Consider the following 17,736-nt stretch of genomic DNA (forward strand, 5'->3'; position numbering starts at 1 on the left):
CTTGTGTCATGTATATAGGATATAAAGCACTTGGGGTGAGATAGAAGCCTCCCTCCCAGAACTGGACATACAGGGTTGCAGAGTTCCTAGCTTGCAGTAGCCCTGGAGGGCGATGTAGACGGCGTTCTGTATACATGAAGCAGACGGCTCTGGCTGTTTATCTCCAGTTTATTGGTGGGTGGGAGGGGGCGCTGCTCCTGGTAAGGCACTTATTCTAGGGTAATACTGATGATATACGGGCGGCTCCAGCGCTGCAGTCATTGGATGAGGGGAGGTCACATGACCAGGCGTCAGTGTAATGTCCTCACACCATGGGCACCATGTTATTGGGGCTGAGAATCTCAATCCAGTAACCATCAGGATCCTGAACAAACGCCAAACCTTTCATCTTCCCTGGAAGAGAAAACCACAAGTCAGTTCCTACACCTCCTCCAATCACAGCCAAAGCTGCACCAACACTACTAATCGCTCCCATAGCTGCAAAAATATGATTCTGCTACTTAGCACAGCAAACGGAGAACAGGCATGATAAAACGCAGCTCTGGCTGTGACCGGAGAACAGGCATGATAAAACGCAGCTCTGGCTGTGACCGGAGAACAGGCATGATAAAACGCAGCTCTGGCTGTGACCGGAGAACAGGCATGATAAAACGCAGCTCTGGCTGTGACCGGAGAACAGGCATGATAAAACGCAGCTCTGGCTGTGACCGGAGAACAGGCATGATAAAACGCAGCTCTGGCTGTGACCGGAGAACAGGCATGATAAAACGCAGCTCTGGCTGTGACCGGAGAACAGGCATGATAAAACGCAGCTCTGGCTGTGACCGGAGAACAGGCATGATAAAACGCAGCTCTGGCTGTGACCGGAGAACAGGCATGATAAAACGCAGCTCTGGCTGTGACCGGAGAACAGGCATGATAAAACGCAGCTCTGGCTGTGACCGGAGAACAGGCATGATAAAACGCAGCTCTGGCTGTGACCGGAGAACAGGCATGATAAAACGCAGCTCTGGCTGTGACCGGAGAACAGGCATGATAAAACGCAGCTCTGGCTGTGACCGGAGAACAGGCATGATAAAACGCAGCTCTGGCTGTGACCGGAGAACAGGCATGATAAAACGCAGCTCTGGCTGTGACCGGAGAACAGGCATGATAAAACGCAGCTCTGGCTGTGACCGGAGAACAGGCATGATAAAACGCAGCTCTGGCTGTGACCGGAGAACAGGCATGATAAAACGCAGCTCTGGCTGTGACCGGAGAACAGGCATGATAAAACGCAGCTCTGGCTGTGACCGGAGAACAGGCATGATAAAACGCAGCTCTGGCTGTGACCGGAGAACAGGCATGATAAAACGCAGCTCTGGCTGTGACCGGAGAACAGGCATGATAAAACGCAGCTCTGGCTGTGACCGGAGAACAGGCATGATAAAACGCAGCTCTGGCTGTGACCGGAGAACAGGCATGATAAAACGCAGCTCTGGCTGTGACCGGAGAACAGGCATGATAAAACGCAGCTCTGGCTGTGACCGGAGAACAGGCATGATAAAACGCAGCTCTGGCTGTGACCGGAGAACAGGCATGATAAAACGCAGCTCTGGCTGTGACCGGAGAACAGGCATGATAAAACGCAGCTCTGGCTGTGACCGGAGAACAGGCATGATAAAACGCAGCTCTGGCTGTGACCGGAGAACAGGCATGATAAAACGCAGCTCTGGCTGTGACCGGAGAACAGGCATGATAAAACGCAGCTCTGGCTGTGACCGGAGAACAGGCATGATAAAACGCAGCTCTGGCTGTGACCGGAGAACAGGCATGATAAAACGCAGCTCTGGCTGTGACCGGAGAACAGGCATGATAAAACGCAGCTCTGGCTGTGACCGGAGAACAGGCATGATAAAACGCAGCTCTGGCTGTGACCGGAGAACAGGCATGATAAAACGCAGCTCTGGCTGTGACCGGAGAACAGGCATGATAAAACGCAGCTCTGGCTGTGACCGGAGAACAGGCATTATAAACGCAGCTCTGGCTGTGACCGGAGAACAGGCATGATAAAACGCAGCTCTGGCTGTGACCGGAGAACAGGCATTATAAACGCAGCTCTGGCTGTGACCGGAGAACAGGCATGATAAAACGCAGCTCTGGCTGTGACCGGAGAACAGGCATTATAAACGCAGCTCTGGCTGTGACCGGAGAACAGGCATTATAAACGCAGCTCTGGCTGTGACCGGAGAACAGGCATGATAAAACGCAGGTCTGGCTGTGACGTAAGTTTTTGGTCATTTACCATCGTCTGGTTTCTTCACAAAGGTCACTCCGAGCTCCTCAAACCTTTTACAAGCCGCGTAGACGTCTGGCACCGCAATACCGATGTGACCTGGGGAGACGAGGGGTCAGAGGTCAGTAAGGGGGTTAAAGGGCTGTCAGTTACAGTGCAGATGCTGCCGATAACAGGGGACAGCAGCCTTCACTAGGACACAGGTCTCAGGTCCTTCGTTACAATGTGTCAGTGGGAACTTACCAAATCCTCGAGGATCTGAGTTCCCGTTGTGATAAGGCTTCTCGTCATTCTCCGTCCCCCAGTTACTACAGGAAATAAACACATGGTATCACCCGAGGTCAGAGGTCACCAAGTGTGAAGGGAGGTGGCGCTGCTGATGCCCCCCACTACCGCCATGTGATCAATATAGAAATTACTTCCAGAAAGGGGGGCGGCAGCGTACAACACGGGGGGACGCATGGGCAGAGCGGCAGCGTACAGCGCGGGGGGGACGCACGGGCAGAGCGGCAGCGTACAGCGCGGGGGGGACGCACGGGCAGAGCGGCAGCGTACAGCGCGGGGGGGACGCACGGGCAGAGCGGCAGCGTACAGCGCGGGGGGGACGCACGGGCAGAGCGGCAGCGTACAGCGCGGGGGGGACGCACGGGCAGAGCGGCAGCGTACAGCGCGGGGGGACGCACGAGCAGAGCGGCAGTGTAAAACGCGGGGGGGACGCACGGGCAGAGCGGCAGTGTAAAGCGCGGGGGGACGCACGGGCAGAGCGGCAGTGTAAAGCGCGGGGGGACGCACGGGCAGAGCGGCAGTGTAAAGCGCCGGGGGACGCACGGGCAGAGCGGCAGTGTAAAGCGCGGGGGGACGCACGGGCAGAGCGGCAGTGTAAAGCACAGGGGGGGGACGCACGGGCAGAGCGGCAGTGTAAAGCACAGGGGGGGGGGGACGCACGGGCAGAGCGGCAGTGTAAAGCACAGGGGGGGGGGGGACGCACGGGCAGAGCGGCAGTGTAAAGCGCCGGGGGACGCACGGGCAGAGCGGCAGTGTAAAGCGCGGGGGGACGCACGGGCAGAGCGGCAGTGTAAAGCACAGGGGGGGGACGCACGGGCAGAGCGGCAGTGTAAAGCACAGGGGGGGGGGGACGCACGGGCAGAGCGGCAGTGTAAAGCGCGGGGGGACGCACGGGCAGAGCGGCAGTGTAAAGCGCGGGGGGACGCACGGGCAGAGCGGCAGTGTAAAGCACAGGGGGGGGGACGCACGGGCAGAGCGGCAGTGTAAAGCGCGGGGGGGGGGACGCATGGGCAGAGCGGCAGTGTAAAGCACAGGGGGGGGGGACGCACGGGCAGAGCGGCAGTGTAAAGCGCGGGGGGACGCACGGGCAGAGCGGCAGTGTAAAGCGCGGGGGGACGCACGGGCAGAGCGGCAGTGTAAAGCACAGGAGGGGGGGGGACGCACGGGCAGAGCGGCAGTGTAAAGCGGGGGGGGGGGACGCATGGGCAGAGCGGCAGTGTAAAGCACAGGGGACGCAGCTCTTACTGTGTCAGCTCCAGTGTTGCTTTGCGGGAGAAGGTCCAGGCCGTGCGCTCCTTCCGGTCCTCGGGGATGTCCTTCTTGTCCTCGTAGCCCATAAAGTACAAGGAGAACTTCATGGAGGGGAAGTCCATCTTCTGGAGGAGCCTGAGGAGGAGGAGGAGGTGAGAAGTCTGCGGAATGGCGCCTGCACAGCTGGAGCGGGGATCAGAAAGTATGTGACACCCCCCCCCCCCGTGTACAAGCCCCGCAGCGTCTCACTAGTCACTGATTGCAGGGTTATCCCGGCTTTACTAATAATGTAGGGCTGGGCTGGGGCACTTACCTCCTCCAGCACCGCGCTCCGTCTGATCCGTGCCCCGGGAGCTTCCGTCCGGCGATGTGTCCGGTCACTCCCTGTATATAATCCGGCGCACGGAGTACACAGTATAAATATCCCCCAGCCCGCTCCTAATAATCGCTTTAATAACATAAGATCCGGTCACTGACAGCAGAGATCATGAGGTAGGTATCAGGGCGGGGCCTGTGTCACGGTGGGAGGGGCACTTACGTCATGCCCAGGCATTTGGTGTAGAAGGGCAGAGACTTCTGGGGATCCTTGATCCGGAGCATCGTCTGCTGGAACATGAAATCCTGGAGAGGGGAAAGCACAATGTGACAAAACATCTGCTGTGACACAGCAACACCACGGACCAACACAGGCCGAGAGATGCAAGAAGTAAAAGGGAGGAGGGTCACCGCCGGAGCACAGGGGGAGCACGGGGGCCGCCGCTCTGGAGGTGACTGGAGGAGGAGGAGGAGGAGGAGGAGGAGCCGCTCTGGAGGTGACAGGAGGAGGTGACAGGAGGAGGAGGAGGAGGCGCCGCTCTGGAGGTGACAGGAGGAGGAGGAGGAGGCGCCGCTCTGGAGGTGACTGGAGGAGGAGGAGGAGGCGCCGCTCTGGAGGTGACTGGAGGAGGAGGAGGAGGCGCCGCTCTGGAGGTGACTGGAGGAGGAGGAGGAGGCGCCGCTCTGGAGGTGACTGGAGGAGGAGGAGGAGGCGCCGCTCTGGAGGTGACTGGAGGAGGAGGAGGAGGCGCCGCTCTGGAGGTGACTGGAGGAGGAGGAGGAGGCGCCGCTCTGGAGGTGACTGGAGGAGGAGGAGGAGGCGCCGCTCTGGAGGTGACTGGAGGAGGAGGAGGAGGCGCCGCTCTGGAGGTGACTGGAGGAGGAGGAGGAGGCGCCGCTCTGGAGGTGACTGGAGGAGGAGGAGGAGGCGCCGCTCTGGAGGTGACTGGAGGAGGAGGAGGAGGCGCCGCTCTGGAGGTGACTGGAGGAGGAGGAGGAGGCGCCGCTCTGGAGGTGACTGGAGGAGGAGGCGCCGCTCTGGAGGTGACTGGAGGAGGAGGCGCCGCTCTGGAGGTGACTGGAGGAGGAGGCGCCGCTCTGGAGGTGACTGGAGGAGGAGGAGGAGGCGCCGCTCTGGAGGTGACTGGAGGAGGAGGAGGAGGCGCCGCTCTGGAGGTGACTGGAGGAGGAGGCGCCGCTCTGGAGGTGACTGGAGGAGGAGGCGCCGCTCTGGAGGTGACTGGAGGAGGAGGAGGAGGCGCCGCTCTGGAGGTGACTGGAGGAGGAGGAGGAGGAGCCGCTCTGGAGGTGACTGGAGGAGGAGGAGCCGCTCTGGAGGTGACTGGAGGAGGAGGAGCCGCTCTGGAGGTGACTGGAGGAGGAGGAGCCGCTCTGGAGGTGACTGGAGGAGGAGGAGCCGCTCTGGAGGTGACTGGAGGAGGAGGAGCCGCTCTGGAGGTGACTGGAGGAGGAGGAGCCGCTCTGGAGGTGACAGGAGGAGGAGGAGCCGCTCTGGAGGTGACAGGAGGAGGAGGAGCCGCTCTGGAGGTGACAGGAGGAGGAGGAGCCGCTCTGGAGGTGACAGGAGGAGGAGGAGCCGCTCTGGAGGTGACAGGAGGAGGAGGAGCCGCTCTGGAGGTGACAGGAGGAGGAGGAGCCGCTCTGGAGGTGACAGGAGGAGGAGGAGCCGCTCTGGAGGTGACAGGAGGAGGAGGAGCCGCTCTGGAGGTGACAGGAGGAGGAGCCGCTCTGGAGGTGACAGGAGGAGGAGGAGCCGCTCTGGAGGTGACAGGAGGAGGAGGAGGAGCCGCTCTGGAGGTGACAGGAGGAGGAGGAGCCGCTCTGGAGGTGACAGGAGGAGGAGCCGCTCTGGAGGTGACAGGAGGAGGAGCCGCTCTGGAGGTGACAGGAGGAGGAGCCGCTCTGGAGGTGACAGGAGGAGGAGGAGGAGCCGCTCTGGAGGTGACAGGAGGAGGAGGAGGAGCCGCTCTGGAGGTGACAGGAGGAGGGGGAGGAGGAGCCGCTCTGGAGGTGACTGGAGGAGGGGGAGGAGGAGCCGCTCTGGAGGTGACTGGAGGAGGGGGAGGAGGAGCCGCTCTGGAGGTAACAGGAGGAGGGGGAGCCGCTCTGGAGGTGACTGGAGGAGGGGGAGGAGGGGGGCGCCGGTCTGGAGGTGACAGGAGGAGGTGACAGGAGGAGGAGGAGCCGCTCTGGAGGTGACAGGAGGAGGTGACAGGAGGAGGAGCCGCTCTGGAGGTGACAGGAGGAGGAGGAGGAGGAGGAGGGGGGCGCCGCTCTGGAGGTGACTGGAGGAGGTGACAGGAGGAGGAGGAGCCGCTCTGGAGGTGACTGGAGGAGGAGGAGGAGCCGCTCTGGAGGTGACAGGAGGAGGTGACAGGAGGAGGAGGAGGAGCCGCTCTGGAGGTGACAGGAGGAGGTGACAGGAGGAGGAGGAGGAGCCGCTCTGGAGGTGACAAAAGGAGGAGGAGGGGGGGGGGGTGCCGCTCTGGAGGTGACAGGAGGAGGTGACCGGAGGAGGAGGCGCCGCTCTGGAGGTGACAGGAGGAGGAGGAACCGCTCTGGAGGTGACAGGAGGAGGTGGAGGAGGAGCCGCTCTGGAGGTGACAGGAGGAGGTGACAGGAGGAGGAGGAGCCGCTCTGGAGGTGACAGGAGGAGGAGGAGCCGCTCTGGAGGTGACAGGAGGAGGAGGAGCCGCTCTGGAGGTGACAGGAGGAGGAGGAGCCGCTCTGGAGGTGACAGGAGGAGGAGGAGCCGCTCTGGAGGTGACAGGAGGAGGAGGAGCCGCTCTGGAGGTGACAGGAGGAGGTGACAGGAGGAGGAGGAGCCGCTCTGGAGGTGACAGGAGGAGGTGACAGGAGGAGGAGGAGCCGCTCTGGAGGTGACAGGAGGAGGTGACAGGAGGAGGAGGAGCCGCTCTGGAGGTGACAGGAGGAGCCGCTCTGGAGGTGACAGGAGGAGGTGACAGGAGGAGCCGCTCTGGAGGTGACAGGAGGAGCCGCTCTGGAGGTGACAGGAGGAGCCGCTCTGGAGGTGACAGGAGGAGGTGACAGGAGGAGCCGCTCTGGAGGTGACAGGAGGAGGTGACAGGAGGAGCCGCTCTGGAGGTGACAGGAGGAGGTGACAGGAGGAGCCGCTCTGGAGGTGACAGGAGGAGGTGACAGGAGGAGCCGCTCTGGAGGTGACAGGAGGAGGTGACAGGAGGAGCCGCTCTGGAGGTGACAGGAGGAGGAGACAGGAGGAGCCGCTCTGGAGGTGACAGGAGGAGGAGACAGGAGGAGCCGCTCTGGAGGTGACAGGAGGAGGAGCCGCTCTGGAGGTGACAGGAGGAGGAGGAGGAGCCGCTCTGGAGGTGACAGGAGGAGGTGACAGGAGGAGGAGGAGCCGCTCTGGAGGTGACAGGAGGAGCCGCTCTGGAGGTGACAGGAGGAGGTGACAGGAGGAGCCGCTCTGGAGGTGACAGGAGGAGCCGCTCTGGAGGTGACAGGAGGAGCCGCTCTGGAGGTGACAGGAGGAGCCGCTCTGGAGGTGACAGGAGGAGCCGCTCTGGAGGTGACAGGAGGAGGAGACAGGAGGAGCCGCTCTGGAGGTGACAGGAGGAGGAGGAGGAGCCGCTCTGGAGGTGACAGGAGGAGGAGGAGGAGCCGCTCTGGAGGTGACAGGAGGAGGAGGAGGAGCCGCTCTGGAGGTGACAGGAGGAGGTGACAGGAGGAGGAGGAGCCGCTCTGGAGGTGACAGGAGGAGCCGCTCTGGAGGTGACAGGAGGAGGTGACAGGAGGAGCCGCTCTGGAGGTGACAGGAGGAGCCGCTCTGGAGGTGACAGGAGGAGCCGCTCTGGAGGTGACAGGAGGAGCCGCTCTGGAGGTGACAGGAGGAGCCGCTCTGGAGGTGACAGGAGGAGGTGACAGGAGGAGCCGCTCTGGAGGTGACAGGAGGAGGTGACAGGAGGAGCCGCTCTGGAGGTGACAGGAGGAGGAGGAGCCGCTCTGGAGGTGACAGGAGGAGGTGACAGGAGGAGCCGCTCTGGAGGTGACAGGAGGAGGAGGAGCCGCTCTGGAGGTGACAGGAGGAGGTGACAGGAGGAGCCGCTCTGGAGGTGACAGGAGGAGGAGGAGGAGCCGCTCTGGAGGTGACAGGAGGAGGAGGAGGAGCCGCTCTGGAGGTGACAGGAGGAGGAGGAGAGCCGCTCTGGAGGTGACAGGAGGAGGAGGAGGAGCCGCTCTGGAGGTGACAGGAGGAGGAGGAGGAGCCGCTCTGGAGGTGACAGGAGGAGGAGGAGGAGCCGCTCTGGAGGTGACAGGAGGAGGAGGAGGAGCCGCTCTGGAGGTGACAGGAAGAGGAGGAGGAGCCGCTCTGGAGGTGACAGGAAGAGGAGGAGGAGCCGCTCTGGAGGTGACAGGAGGAGGAGGAGGAGCCGCTCTGGAGGTGACAGGAGGAGGAGGAGGAGGAGCCGCTCTGGAGGTGACAGGAGGAGGAGGAGGAGGAGCCGCTCTGGAGGTGACAGGAGGAGGAGGAGGAGCCGCTCTGGAGGTGACAGGAGGAGGAGGAGGAGCCGCTCTGGAGGTGACAGGAGGAGGAGGAGCCGCTCTGGAGGTGACTGGAGGAGGAGGAGGAGCCGCTCTGGAGGTGACTGGAGGAGGAGCCGCTCTGGAGGTGACTGGAGGAGGAGGAGGAGCCGCTCTGGAGGTGACAGGAGGAGGAGGAGGAGCCGCTCTGGAGGTGACAGGAGGAGGAGGAGGAGCCGCTCTGGAGGTGACAGGAGGAGGAGGAGGAACCGCTCTGGAGGTGACAGGAGGAGGAGGAGGAGCCGCTCTGGAGGTGACAGGAGGAGGAGGAGGAGCCGCTCTGGAGGTGACAGGAGGAGGAGGAGGAGCCGCTCTGGAGGTGACAGGAGGAGGAGGAGGAGCCGCTCTGGAGGTGACAGGAGGAGGAGGAGGAGCCGCTCTGGAGGTGACAGGAGGAGGAGGAGGAGCCGCTCTGGAGGTGACAGGAGGAGGAGGAGCCGCTCTGGAGGTGACAGGAGGAGGAGGAGCCGCTCTGGAGGTGACAGGAGGAGCCGCTCTGGAGGTGACAGGAGGAGGTGACAGGAGGAGCCGCTCTGGAGGTGACAGGAGGAGGTGACAGGAGGAGCCGCTCTGGAGGTGACAGGAGGAGGTGACAGGAGGAGCCGCTCTGGAGGTGACAGGAGGAGGAGGAGGAGCCACTCTGGAGGTGACAGGAGGAGGAGGAGGAGCCGCTCTGGAGGTGACAGGAGGAGGAGGAGGAGCCGCTCTGGAGGTGACAGGAGGAGGAGGAGCCGCTCTGGAGGTGACAGGAGGAGGAGGAGGAGCCGCTCTGGAGGTGACAGGAGGAGGAGGAGCCGCTCTGGAGGTGACAGGAGGAGGAGGAGCCGCTCTGGAGGTGACAGGAGGAGGAGGAGCCGCTCTGGAGGTGACAGGAGGAGGGGGGCGCCGCTCTGGAGGTGACAGGAGGAGGAGGAGGGGGGCGCCGCTCTGGAGGTGACTGGAGGAGGAGGAGCCGCTCTGGAGGTGACTGGAGGAGGAGGAGGAGCCGCTCTGGAGGTGACAGGAGGAGGAGGAGCCGCTCTGGAGGTGACAGGAGGAGGAGGAGGGGGGCGCCGCTCTGGAGGTGACTGGAGGAGGAGGAGCCGCTCTGGAGGTGACTGGAGGAGGAGGAGCCGCTCTGGAGGTGACAGGAGGAGGAGGAGGAGGAGCCGCTCTGGAGGTGACAGGAGGAGGAGGCGCCGCTCTGGAGGTGACTGGAGGAGGAGCCGCTCTGGAGGTGACTGGAGTAGTACGGTCGCCGCTCTGGAGGTGACTGGAGGAGGAGGCGCCGCTCTGGAGGTGACAGGAGGAGGGGGAGGAGGAGCCGCTCTGGAGGTGACTGGAGGAGGAGGCGCCGCTCTGGAGGTGACTGGAGTAGTGCCGCCGCTCTGGAGGTGACTGGAGTAGTACGGCCGCCGCTCTAGAGGTGACTGGAGTAGTACGGCCGCCGCTCTAGAGGTGACTGGAGTAGTACGGCCGCCGCTCTAGAGGTGACTGGAGTAGTACGGCCGCCGGTCTGGAGGTGACTGGAGTAGTACCGCCGCTCTGGGGGCTCCGGTACCTTGGTGTCGGGCTCCGGGTCGCTGCAGGCCGTATAGGCCGCCTCATCGCTGAGCCCGTGCAGCTCCTGCGCCTCCGCCATGACACTCTGTGACAGGAGCACAGCCCGGTGACGTCACTACCCGTGCACCTCCCACCTGCAGCCAATCGGAGAGCGCAAGGGCGGGGCTAGTGTCACCATGCCCGGATCAGAGCCCGCCCCCATCTCACCTGTGGCTGCACAGTCCGGTCATGTGACAGGGCGGGGCCAGAGGTCAGGCGGAGTGTGGCGGGAAGCAGACTGAGGGGCGTGTCCTGCTGGAGGTGTCCCCGCCCCCGGCTCAGCATATACACCTGGATTGTCCTGTATATATCTCCCCCAATATTCTCGGCTCCCGGCTGACCCCCCCACATCCCCCGGGACTCCCGCTCTCTGCCCTCCCTCCCGGGGCCTCCCGCTCTCTGCCCTCCCTCCCGGGGCTCTGCTGTGGTGTCGTCAGGCGGAGGAGATTAGGCCTCGGGGCACAAGGTTGGTTTGGACGCTGGGTCCGGGGCCCTAGTCGTGTGAATAGTCCGGGGCCCATGGGAAAGTTAATCTGCCCCTTATGAAGAGACGTTTGTGCGCGTGCGCTGAGCCGCTCTCCGGCTGCTTACACACCTGTGCACACTAAGGTCTAACATATCCGGTAAAAATCCCATTTCCATCAATGTAACATTCATGTCATGCGTTCCGTTCCGTTCTCCGTACGTTTTTAGGCTTCAGGACTTAAATCCATGGAAACCGGACACCTGCAAACTGCCCGTAACCTTTCACCAAAAATCTACAATGATGACAGTGGGATTTTTAACTGATCTTTACTTATTTTTTATGGTGGTGAGGAACGAGGGAAGGGACAGAGGTGTAAGGGTTGTGTGACAGTAAGGTGTTATGTAGCAGCAGGTAAGTCTCCCCCCCCCCCCCCCCCAGGGAGGATGGACACCTATAGATGACACTGTGCATTCTGCGCAGGCTCCACTAGATGGCAGGAGCGAGCACATGGAGTAGTGTTACTGCAGTGCAGAGGCTCCACTAGATGGCAGGAGCGAGCACATGAAGTAGTGTTACTGCAGTGCGCAGGCTCCACTAGATGGCAGGAGCGAGCACATGGAGTAGTGTTACTGCAGTGCACAGGCTCCACTAGATGGCAGGAGCGAGCACATGGAGCAGTGTTACTGCAGAGGCTCCACTAGATGGCAGGAGCGAGCACATGGAGTAGTGTTGTAGTGCAGAGGCTCCACTAGATGGCAGGAGCGAGCACATGGAGTAGTGTTACTGCAGTGCAGAGGCTCCACTAGATGGCAGGAGCGAGCACATGGAGTAGTGTTACTGCAGTGCAGAGGCTCCACTAGATGGCAGGAGCGAGCACATGGAGTAGTGTTACTGCAGTGCAGAGGCTCCACTAGATGGCAGGAGCGAGCACATGGAGTAGTGTTACTGCAGTGCAGAGGCTCCACTAGATGGCAGGAGCGAGCACATGGAGTAGTGTTACTGCAGTGCAGAGGCTCCACTAGATGGCAGGAGCGAGCACATGGAGTAGTGTTACTGCAGTGCACAGGCTCCACTAGATGGCAGGAGCGAGCGCATGGAGTAGTGTTACTGCAGTGCAGAGGCTCCACTAGATGGCAGGAGCGAGCACATGGAGTAGTGTTACTGCAGTGCACAGGCTCCACTAGATGGCAGGAGCGAGCACATGGAGTAGTGTTACTGCAGTGCAGAGGCTCCACTAGATGGCAGGAGCGAGCACATGGATTAGTGTTACTGCAGTGCAGAGGCTCCACTAGATGGCAGGAGCGAGCACATGGAGCAGTGTTACTGCAGAGGCTCCACTAGATGGCAGGAGCGAGCACATGGAGTAGTGTTACTGCAGTGCAGAGGCTCCACTAGATGGCAGGAGCGAGCACATGGAGTAGTGTTACTGCAGTGCACAGGCTCCACTAGATGGCAGGAGCGAGCACATGGAGTAGTGTTACTGCAGTGCGGAGGCTCCACTAGATGGCAGGAGCGAGCACATGGAGAAGTGTTACTGCAGTGCACAGGCTCCACTAGATGGCAGGAGCGAGCACATGGAGTAGTGTTACTGCAGTGCAGAGGCTCCACTAGATGGCAGGAGCGAGCACATGGAGTAGTGTTACTGCAGTGTGCAGGCTCCACTAGATGGCAGGAGCGAGCACATGTAGTAGTGTTACTGCAGTGCAGAGGCTCCACTAGATGGCAGGAGCGAGCACATGGAGTAGTGTTACTGCAGTGCAGAGGCTCCACTAGATGGCAGGAGCGAGCACATGGAGTAGTGTTACTGCAGTGCACAGGCTCCACTAGATGGCAGGAGCGAGCACATGGAGTAGTGTTACTGCAGTGCAGAGGCTCCACTAGATGGCAGGAGCGAGCACATGGAGTAGTGTTACTGCAGTGCACAGGCTCCACTAGATGGCAGGAGCGAGCACATGGAGTAGTGTTACTGCAGTGCAGAGGCTCCACTAGATGGCAGGAGCGAGCACATGGAGTAGTGTTACTGCAGTGCACAGGCTCCACTAGATGGCAGGAGCGAGCACATGGAGTAGTGTTACTGCAGTGCAGAGGCTCCACTAGATGGCAGGAGCGAGCACATGGAGTAGTGTTACTGCAGTGCAGAGGCTCCACTAGATGGCAGGAGCGAGCACATGGAGTAGTGTTACTGCAGAGGCTCCACTAGATGGCAGGAGCGAGCACATGGAGTAGTGTTACTGCAGTGCACAGGCTCCACTAGATGGCAGGAGCGAGCACATGGAGTAGTGTTACTGCAGTGCACAGGCTCCACTAGATGGCAGGAGCGAGCACATGGAGTAGTGTTACTGCAGTGCAGAGGCTCCACTAGATAGCAGGAGCGAGCACATGGAGTAGTGTTACTGCAGAGGCTCCACTAGATGGCAGGAGCGAGCACATGGAGTAGTGTTACTGCAGAGGCTCCACTAGATGGCAGGAGCGAGCACATGGAGTAGTGTTACTGCAGAGGCTCCACTAGATGGCAGGGACGAGCACATGGAGTAGTGTTACTGCAGAGGCTCCACTAGATGGCAGGAGCGAGCACATGGAGTAGTGTTACTGCAGAGGCTCCACTAGATGGCAGGAGCGAGCACATGGAGCAGTGTTACTGCGCAGGCTCCACTAGATGGCAGGAGCGAGCACATGGAGTAGTGTTACTGCAGTGCACAGGCTCCACTAGATGACAGGAGCGAGCACATGGAGTAGTGTTACTGCAGTGCACAGGCTCCACTAGATGGCAGGAGCGAGCACATGGAGTAGTGTTACTGCAGTGCACAGGCTCCACTAGATGGCAGGAGCGAGCACATGGAGTAGTGTTACTGCAGTGCAGAGGCTCCACTAGATGGCAGGAGCGAGCACATGGAGTAGTGTTACTGCAGTGCACAGGCTCCACTAGATGGCAGGAGCGAGCACATGGAGTAGTGTTACTGCACTGCGCAGGCTCCACTAGATGGCAGGAGCGAGCACATGGAGTAGTGTTACTGCAGAGGCTCCACTAGATGGCAGGAGCGAGCACATGGAGTAGTGTTACTGCAGAGGCTCCACTAGATGGCAGGAGCGAGCACATGGAGTAGTGTTACTGCAGAGGCTCCACTAGATGGCAGGAGCGAGCACATGGAGTAGTGTTACTGCAGAGGCTCCACTAGATGGCAGGAGCGAGCACATGGAGTAGTGTTACTGCAGTGCAGAGGCTCCACTAGATGGCAGGAGCGAGCACATGGAGTAGTGTTACTGCAGTGCGGAGGCTCCACTAGATGGCAGGAGCGAGCACATGGAGTAGTGTTACTGCAGTGCACAGGCTCCACTAGATGGCAGGAGCGAGCACATGTAGTAGTGTTACTGCAGTGCAGAGGCTCCACTAGATGGCAGGAGCGAGCACATGGAGTAGTGTTACTGCAGTGCAGAGGCTCCACTAGATGGCAGGAGCGAGCACATGGAGTAGTGTTACTGCAGTGCACAGGCTCCACTAGATGGCAGGAGCGAGCACATGGAGTAGTGTTACTGCAGTGCACAGGCTCCACTAGATGGCAGGAGCGAGCACATGGAGTAGTGTTACTGCAGTGCACAGGCTCCACTAGATGGCAGGAGCGAGCACATGGAGTAGTGTTACTGCAGTGCACAGGCTCCACTAGATGGCAGGAGCGAGCACATGTAGTAGTGTTACTGCAGTGCAGAGGCTCCACTAGATGGCAGGAGCGAGCACATGGAGTAGTGTTACTGCAGTGCACAGGCTCCACTAGATGGCAGGAGCGAGCACATGGAGTAGTGTTACTGCAGTGCACAGGCTCCACTAGATGGCAGGAGCGAGCACATGGAGTAGTGTTACTGCAGTGCAGAGGCTCCACTAGATGGCAGGAGCGAGCACATGGAGTAGTGTTACTGCAGTGCAGAGGCTCCACTAGATGGCAGGAGCGAGCACATGGAGTAGTGTTACTGCAGTGCACAGGCTCCACTAGATGGCAGGAGCGAGCACATGGAGTAGTGTTACTGCAGTGCACAGGCTCCACTAGATGGCAGGAGCGAGCACATGGAGTAGTGTTACTGCAGTGCACAGGCTCCACTAGATGGCAGGAGCGAGCACATGGAGTAGTGTTACTGCAGTGCCTCCAGCAGGGGGCGCACCGCACACTGAGGTCACTTTCATTTGATGAATAACGTCATTAGTCTCATACACGGGATCTTATTTACCAACTTGTGTGCGTTTCGGCTAAGTGGACCCGGCCTATGGGGTTAATTCTCAGGACTGAAGTTTCTGGGACCATCCTATGTGGATCATAACAGGAGAGGGAATATAACAGACACCTTCCTTTTTCCCAATCCAGTCCTGTGTTTAGTTAAGTATCACAAGTGGCCACTGGGGGCGCTGTCAGCCCCCCTCCCCCCCTCTACAATCCATTAGGGAGTCCTAACATCACAGAGAAATGATGCAAGGACTCCCTGTGGTACTGTAACATCTCCATGACTGATGCTGTACTGGTACTGCAGTTTGCCTGTTAGAGGGAGTCCTTGCATCGTATTTCTGTGGGATTTTAGAACTCCCTTCATATGCCATGTGATATGTCAGTGTGACTGGACCGACATACCAGCCTCTTCCATGATCTGAGGCCGCGGACTGTTCCTGCACCTGGTGTGGAATTGCAGAGGAAGAAGCGGCTCCTGCACATCTCATTGGATTCTCTCAGAGTTGACGTCTAGATGTGATGCAGGGAGTCGGGGTGTCACCTAGGGATCTCCCTGTCAGAAATGATGGTGATATTAGACTACGGATCCTGTGATCACTGAGCTCATGTGCTTTATCTCCCCCTGCTGGCGGGTTGTGCAGGGTCCTCCATAGTCACAGATATCCCATCAGGTTACGGGGGCGGGGATTAGGGATCTGACCCTCAGGGTTCTGTGCATCCTGGAGAAATGGACCGACCCGTCAGGTGCTGCTGCTCCAGGCAGTTTTCTGGATGGCCAGAGCCAGCACCGCTCCCTAGAGATGCATAAAGCACCTACAAGGAAACGTCTGCTCCGTCCACACAGGGCACCCGGTGCAGTGACAGAGCAGGGCACCTACTGTCTGGGGAGTCCCTGTGGTATTGATGGTGTAGGGCTGGTCACCCTCCTGTCAGTACTCCCCAGAGAGCTCGTCATGTCTAGGCCCCTGTCCTGCAGAGTGAGGAGGGCAGCACCGCATACACTCGCCTGTGCACACATTATCATCTGAATATGAAGGTTTGTTATTTAATGTCGGTTGTCAACCGGTACAAAGCAGGCGCTATCACTGGCTGAGATATGAGGACGGGAGTATAAAGCAGGGAGGACGAGTCCAGGAGAGAGGAGGACGGGAGGATAAAGCAGGGAGGACGAGTCCAGGAGAGAGAAGGATGGAAGTATAAAGCAGGGAGGACGAGTCCAGGAGAGAGAAGGACGGGAGTATAAAGCAGGGAGGACGAGTCCAGGAGAGAGGAGGACGGGAGGATAAAGCAGGGAGGACGAGTCCAGGAGAGAGAAGGATGGAAGTATAAAGCAGGGAGGACGAGTCCAGGAGAGAGAAGGACGGGAGTATAAAGCAGGGAGGACGAGTCCAGGAGAGAGAAGGACGGGAGTATAAAGCAGGGAGGACGAGTCCAGGAGAGAGAAGGACGGGAGTATAAAGCAGGGAGGACGAGTCCAGGAGAGAGAAGGACGGGAGTATAAAGCAGGGAGGACGAGTCCAGGAGAGAGAAGGACGGGAGTATAAAGCAGGGAGGACGAGTCCAGGAGAGAGGAGGACGGGAGTATAAAGCAGGGAGGACGAGTCCAGGAGAGAGGAGGACGGGAGTATAAAGCAGGGAGGACGAGTCCAGGAGAGAGGAGGACGGGAGTATAAAGCAGGGAGGACGAGTCCAGGAGAGAGGAGGACGGGAGTATAAAGCAGGGAGGACGAGTCCAGGAGAGAGGAGGACGGGAGTATAAAGCAGGGAGGACGAGTCCAGGAGAGAGGAGGACGGGAGTATAAAGCAGGGAGGACGAGTCCAGGAGAGAGGAGGACGGGAGTATAAAGCAGGGAGGACGAGTCCAGGAGAGAGAACGACGAGAGTATAAAGCAGGGAGGACGAGTCCCGGAGAGAGAAGGACGGGAGTATAAAGCAGGAAGGACGAGTCCAGGAGAGAGAAGGACGGGAGTATAAAGCAGGAAGGACGAGTCCAGGAGAGATGAGGATGGGAGTATAAAGCAGGGAGGACGAGTCCAGTAGAGAGGAGGACGGGAGTATAAAGCAGGGAGGACGAGTCCAGGAGAGAGAAGGACGGGAGTATAAAGCAGGGAGGACGAGTCCAGGAGAGAGAAGGACGGGAGTATAAAGCAGGAAGGACGAGTCCAGGAGAGATGAGGATGGAAGTATAAAGCAGGGAGGACGAGTCCAGGAGAGAGAACGATGAGAGTATAAAGCAGGGAGGACGAGTCCAGGAGAGAGAACGATGAGAGTATAAAGCAGGGAGGACGAGTCCAGGAGAGAGAAGGACGGGAGTATAAAGCAGGGAGGACGAGTCCAGGAGAGAGAAGGACGGGAGTATAAAGCAGGGAGGACGAGTCCAGTAGAGAGAAGGACGGGAGTATAAAGCAGGGAGGACGAGTCCAGGAGAGAGGAGGACGGGAGTATAAAGGAGGGAGGACGAGTCCAGGAGAGAGGAGGATGGAAGTATAAGGCAGGGAGGACGAGTCCAGGAGAGAGGAGGACGGGAGTATAAAGCAGGGAGGACGAGTCCAGGAGAGAGAAGGACGGGAGTATAAAGCAGGGAGGACGAGTCCAGGAGAGAGGAGGACGGGAGTATAAAGCAGGGAGGACGAGTCCAGGAGAGAGAAGGACGGGAGTATAAAGCAGGGAGGATGAGTCCAGGAGAGAGGAGGACGGGAGTATAAAGCAGGGAGGACGAGTCCAGGAGATATGAGGATGGAAGTATAAAGCAGGGAGGACGAGTCCAG

The 17,736-nt window shown here is 59.8% G+C and overlaps 1 protein-coding gene across 1 annotated transcript; it reads right to left on the minus strand.

Annotated features, from left to right (window-relative positions):
• Window positions 1-150: 150 nt before the first annotated feature.
• Window positions 151-10,408, minus strand: GLO1 (glyoxalase I). The gene is made up of 6 exons (XM_072139751.1): window positions 10,251-10,408; window positions 4,350-4,432; window positions 3,806-3,946; window positions 2,519-2,583; window positions 2,285-2,374; window positions 151-393 (listed from the first exon to the last, which is right to left on the minus strand). The coding sequence occupies exons 1-6, from the start codon at window positions 10,329-10,331 to the stop codon at window positions 305-307; spliced, it is 549 nt and encodes a 182-aa protein (XP_071995852.1). The 5' UTR covers window positions 10,332-10,408; the 3' UTR covers window positions 151-304.
• Between the last annotated feature and the right edge of the window lie 7,328 nt (window positions 10,409-17,736).

Source organism: Engystomops pustulosus, chromosome 3 (assembly GCF_040894005.1).
Source record: "Engystomops pustulosus chromosome 3, aEngPut4.maternal, whole genome shotgun sequence".
In the NCBI taxonomy this organism is placed as follows: domain Eukaryota; kingdom Metazoa; phylum Chordata; class Amphibia; order Anura; family Leptodactylidae; genus Engystomops; species Engystomops pustulosus.

Bases quoted from the DNA above. Each gene is read 5' to 3' on its own strand.
- GLO1 (XM_072139751.1), bottom strand. From the start codon at position 10,331: ATGGCGGAGGCGCAGGAGCTGCACGGGCTCAGCGATGAGGCGGCCTAT. The intron at 3,947-4,349 runs GTAAGTGCCCCT...CCTCCTCCTCAG, and splicing joins ACCAAATGCCTGGGCATGAC to GCTCCTCCAGAAGATGGACT. The intron at 2,375-2,518 runs GTAAGTTCCCAC...TCGTCTCCCCAG, and splicing joins CTCAGATCCTCGAGGATTTG to GTCACATCGGTATTGCGGTG.